Here is a 6000-nt window from a genome sequence, read left to right as displayed (position 1 = left end):
TCGGCGCAGGATGTAGGATATTGGGCTGGGTTGTGAAGTTGTTATGTATCCACGATTCGTATTTTTGAAGATTCAAGAGATTGGTAATTGGTAATTCTGCCATTCAAATTCCTTCTGCTTTTGGTACCGTATTGTGTGCTTGTGTTGGAGTTTTGGTGTAGATATATATGTGGAAGTGAATGTGCGTGTTATTGTTTTGAAAAATTGTGAATCGATGGGTATAATGTCCCCCTCACTTGTGTGACATTCCATGTGTTGTCTTCTTTATGTAGAATTTCTCTAGCAAAGAGTGAGAGAATGAGTGTTGGGTAATGATATTGTGTTAACGTCGTGATTTGATACGTGGAAAGGTTAATTGATTTGGTATTTCTGACTTTGTTGTTGTAAGGTTAGATGGAGTTCTTTGAAGAGCTAGAGAACGAGATAGATGACGGTGGTTTACGATTCAGCGAGAGATGTTACTCGACTTCAGAGGAATTGCAGTTTGGTGACAGTGTTAATTGGAACGTTGTTGATGAGGCGAAAATTGTTGGACATGGTGGTTGTAATGGGAGGGGAATTGGTTTGAATGGAATATATATCAGTGACAGCAGCGGTGAAAATGAAAATGAAATTGGTAGGATGGTCCGGGAGTTGATAGAGAAACCCGGAGAAGACAATTATTTGGAAGAACTACGTCCAGATAAACACAATAGCGAGTGGATTAATCATTTGAAGGGGAAGGATTTGACGAAGGTATCTGTATCAGACCTACATAACATTTTATTTAAAAGTGTGGATGATGCGGAAGAGTTCTATGCTTATTACTCCTTCGTAGTTGGTTTCAACTGAAAGCAGGGGAGAAGTGAGCGGAAAACCTTAAATGGCGATGAGATACTGTGGAGGAGGTGTTGGTTGTGTTGAAAGAGGGCATGTATAGGGGGGAACAGAAAGGTACTAAGAAAGGTTCAACTTGTGATGACGGTACATGTGATGATGCTGACAATGATACGTTCCAGGTATTTGGGAAGAAGAAGAGAAAATGCATTAAAAGGGGACAAAAATACAGTGGGAGAGATTGTAAAACCCATTTGAACATAAAGTATGATAAAGGCAGCGGAAAGTACGTTGTACTGTCGTTTGAACCCGCTCACAACCATGGACTGGCCGAGGTTCACGAGAGGCATCTGTTGCGGTCGAATAGGTATGTTGATAGGCAGGACATAGAGGAGGTGAAAGCGCTACTGTCGGCTAATGTGTCTATAAGCGGTGCTTTTGATTTTATGGTGAGGGAAATGGGTGACTCAACATTTGTAGGATTTAGTCAGAAGGATTTGTATAACGCATTTCAAAGAGAGAAAAGACGAACTGCAGTACTTGGGGATGCTGAAACTGTAATCAATTGGCTGCGTATGAAAGGCGCAGAGGAAGAACACCTTTTCTCTAGATTTTGTAGGGATGAAGAAGGAAGGTTGACTCGTCTATTCTGGAGGGATCATGTATCTCTAGTGGACTACTGTAATTTTGGCGATGTGTTAGTATTGGACAGCTCATACAAAACCAATGTATATGGGATGCCTTTGTTGGTGTTTGTGGGTGCTAACAACCACTGTGCTAGTGTTGTCTTTGGATGTGCTCTGTTGGCTGATGAGAGGGAAGAAATTTTTTGCCGGGCCATTCAAACATTCTTACAGTCAATGGAAGGAGTTGATATGCTGAAATCAGTTGTAACTGATGGGGACGAATCAATGCCGTAGAGATCCACATTCCAGGAGCTAGGCACCGGCTATGTGCATGGCACATTGGCAGAAATGTTACTCAGAATGTGAAGAACGTGGACGCTTAAAAATTGTTGGGGAAGATGATATTTGCATCGTATATTGTTCACAAGTGGGAGGAAGCATGGAATACTATGGTTGCCAAATACAATTTGGAGGACAATTCATGGATCAGTTCTCTTTATGGAAGGCGTAAGAAGTGGGTGGAGGCTCATATGAGGTAACTGTCTATTACAAGTTAATTTATCTAAGTTGTAAATGATAATTAATCATTTAGGGCAGTTTGTCTATGAAATGATGAGCCAAAAAACGTATATTAATGTACAGTAGATCACACATGATACCTTGTTGCATTTGTTTTTATGTTTTATTACAGCAGGTGGTCTTCCCGTACGTTGTCATTGACAACATACCAAATTTACATAGAATACACTATTTAAACTACTAGTTGCCTTACATTAGATAAAAGATACCCAATAGTTTCCATGTGTAATGGTATATGTGAGGGTAAATACGCTTTTTATGTACTCTTGTATGCCTGATAGAGTGAAATTAGTAATGTTAATAATGAGTTGTTTGAGATGAGGCAAAGCCCCCATGTTTTAATTAATGGTGATGGATTTATTATTTTCTTTTACCTTGTTAGTTGTTTGGAAGTTTGATAATTAATCGGTGTTTTATGAACTTTTAGGAGAATCTTCTTTGGAGGGATGTGTAGTACACAACGTTGTGAATCGATGAATCGAGTTGTGAAGCTAAGTGTCGTGAAATACACTACTCTGACTGATTATGTACCTAGACTGTACCATGGTCTTTCTCGACTTAGAGATCGGATAATTCTTGACAATTACAAGTCGCGAGACCATGCAAGGGATTACCGCACTCAGTTCAAGTCAATGGAGGAACACGTGTTTAATATCTTCACAGATGATGTATATCTTGTCATCCATGGGCAGATGAAGTTTGAATCGTGTTTTATTTTTTCACACCGTGTTGATCTGGATGATAACTATTGTCATTGGTACATAACACAATATGAAAAAAAGGAAAGGTGCTGGATTGTTTTATCTATCCGTTATAGCACAGATTCGGACACTACGTACTCTTGTTCATGTAAGTTATTTGAATCTGATGGAATAGCCTGCATTCACATATTTTGTGTTCTTAAAAAGCAGAAAGTTACGGATTATCCTAAATCCCTCATTTGTAAGCGATGGACCAAATCAGTGGGCACTAATACAAGCGTCCACACAGCATGTACTGGAAACGGAGATGGATCTGAATCATGTAGGTTTTTAACTCTGATGAGCATTGCGAAGAAAGCCTGTGCAAATTTGGCTAAATCCGACGATTTGGTTCCATCAGATTTGGTTCGGGTACATCTAATAGTAATCCCGATTTGTAGTCGAACACCCTTACAATAATAGTATTATTGGTTCCTATAAGACCAACAATAGACTTCTTGTCTGATAGTTCATACCATGCAATAAAGTCGCCCAATCCTTCTCCTAAAAGTATCTCCTCCGATACACCCATAGTAGTTACGGAGTGGCAACTTCGGCCTTCACCCTCTATTGTAAGACCATATACATGAGGAATTTCATTTTCTGCTAACAATGCATGAAATATGCCTCCGCTATGAATATGCAAATGGGTTAACTATACTTAGGTGTAGGTGTACGTCATCATTGTTTAGGTTCATCATGATAATGTGGAAAAGATGTAATATGTTTCTCTTAAATAATAATGTGTACACACATGTCATACGATATTGTCATCCAACAACGAACACACATGTTAGTAAAACACTTAAATTCCAAAATCTACGTTCCAAATTTTTCAAACCCGAATCATGTCTTACCAATTTACTGGCAATTGTATCTTCCACATCGTTGACTAAAAAACTAATTTCGCCCGTCCTCAAGTGCGGTTGAAAATCCCGATACACATTTGGTGTGGCTATAATAACTTCCCTGAAAGCATTGTACCTAACAACTGAAAAATTCACATTCCCCAAATAACGAATTATTAGGTGTGCCTAGTGACGGCCCACACTAATACTCTCTACAAACCTCTCATGTTCGTGGCACATGTATACAATGTCGTTATGTCGTGTTACAATGACTTCCCATTTTCTCCAATGAAAACCATCTAATCACAGCAATCCTTTACTTTGATTGTCGTCGGACATGAATTTTGCAGCAAACCTTGCCGAAACTATCTGCACATGGATAACAAATGTGTGTAAATCATACAAGGACATGAATAAAGTATTGGACCCCTGTTATATTTTTCATAAGGAGTCTACATTTAGTACGACTATAAGTCATTATCTTACCACTTGTGTCCTCCATGTTTACGGCCTTTGAAGGTAGCATATGAAATATGGATCCTGTCCAACCATCTCTGCCATTTAAAAACAAAAAACAAACCAAATCGCAGCTCGGCCTATATCACACTCACACACCCATATTCACACAGTCTAATAATCTAAGGCTTGCTTCAATGCTATGGCCACCTATTTCAACTGCTTACAATTAAAAAAATATTATTATCAACACTCATTCGCCGGCCTAATCACTCACCTCCTCCAAGGATTCTCTAAATAACAGTATAATACCTTGACACTGAATTCCAATCCGTATATAGCCTCTACATATGTATAAGGACAGTAGAGGGTATAACCGACAACCATGCAAATATATACGGTCCTTGGGGACGATTTCTGTCCTCCGGTCAATAATGTGTTCCCTCAATAATGCTATTGTTAGGCATGTCAGGCGGACATAGTGACCAACCCTCATCACAGTAAGTCTGTGACCATTATTCCCATCAATTTTCAATATTCCCTAGAAAACAAGATGAATCTTATTTTCACACTTCGTGTATCAGTGATTGGACAACTGATACACATACTGCTATTTTATTTTAATGGACAACTGATTCAAAAAGACAAATCAAAGCCCCTAACATGAATACATACTTTTGGCTTTTTTCCCGGATTCTCGGCCATTAGCCCTAGAAAATTTCTGCCTAGAATCATGTGAAACGTGGGAAAATTAAGGACGAAGTTAATTCCATGTGTTTGTATATATTATGTTGGGAAATGTCAGTTTCCCAAATTATTATGTCCCACTTCTTTATGCAACTTAATCCAATATCAAATATTTCGAAAAATATTATATATATTGTTTGGGTTCATGGGCAGAAATGTTAATAAAACTAACAAATTTTACACAGGGTCAACAGTTTCAAAATAAAATGAATCTCCTCAATATCAATCAATTGAAGATATGAAAGGAAATTAAGGGTCTAAATAAAACAACACACGGTTTAATACAATTATAATATGAAATATACATCACCATGCGGATAAAATCATAACTGATAATCAGGTAAGAATGGTGGTCGCGGGGACGAGCAATGACAATATTGCGGACAATTGTAGACGAATGGGAGAAGGTTATGCGTGTGATCTTCACCGGCAGATATATATACTTATATATATACAAAAATGTGTTTATATAACCCATTGCCTGAATTTATAAAAAAAAAATTGAATCTTTAATTCAATTAAAAAAGAATCAATCGTTGCATGTTACCCCACTTAAAAATAAGGTGGCAGAAAAATTTCCCGGTATTTAAAAAAACCACGGCCGAAAAAACACACACCATATTTCATAAGTATAACCCCGTCAGATACGTGGGAGATATAAACACAAAAGAGATATGTGGGACATAATCTTTTTTTTATTTGAAGTGGAGTAACTTGTCATAGAAGCTAGTTATTGTTCGCTAACCAATGACTTTTGCTTTCACGTGTCTATATTCGGTCATTCTAACATTCTAACTCCAGTAAAGGGATTCTTGCATTATATAAATTCATGTTGTCATGGTTGAAGTAGGGATGGCATCATAGATATAAATTATGTCATTTACTTTTTGTAACAACACAAATTAAGTATTTACTATGTAGACATAAAGGCACATTTATAGTTACGCTTGATATTATTTAATTATTATAAGAAATTAGAATAAAAACTAGTTGAATTACTAAAAAAAAACCTTCATCATTTTAACATGAGCATAACGATGTATTACAACATTTGTACTTGAAACACATATGCCCTGCCTTAGGAAGAGCCTGCAAAGTTCTTGATTATGTTACCAAAATGAAAAGGCCGGAGTCATTTTGACAGCACAATGCATGGTGAAATTGGGAGTTTATTGTGAAGCAATCATA

At 37.4% G+C, this 6000-nt stretch overlaps 1 protein-coding gene across 1 annotated transcript; it reads left to right on the top strand.

Annotated features, from left to right (window-relative positions):
• Nucleotides 1-393: 393 nt before the first annotated feature.
• On the top strand, nucleotides 394-1736 carry LOC126783928 (protein FAR1-RELATED SEQUENCE 5-like). Its single transcript, XM_050509460.1, has 2 exons — nucleotides 394-735; nucleotides 999-1736. The coding sequence occupies exons 1-2, from the start codon at nucleotides 394-396 to the stop codon at nucleotides 1734-1736; spliced, it is 1080 nt and encodes a 359-aa protein (XP_050365417.1).
• The last annotated feature ends 4264 nt before the right edge of the window (nucleotides 1737-6000 follow it).

Source organism: Argentina anserina, chromosome 2 (assembly GCF_933775445.1).
Source record: "Argentina anserina chromosome 2, drPotAnse1.1, whole genome shotgun sequence".
NCBI classification, from domain to species: domain Eukaryota; kingdom Viridiplantae; phylum Streptophyta; class Magnoliopsida; order Rosales; family Rosaceae; genus Argentina; species Argentina anserina.
The sequence above is the reverse complement of the archived record's forward strand: the minus strand, read 5'-3'. Positions and strand labels throughout refer to the sequence as shown.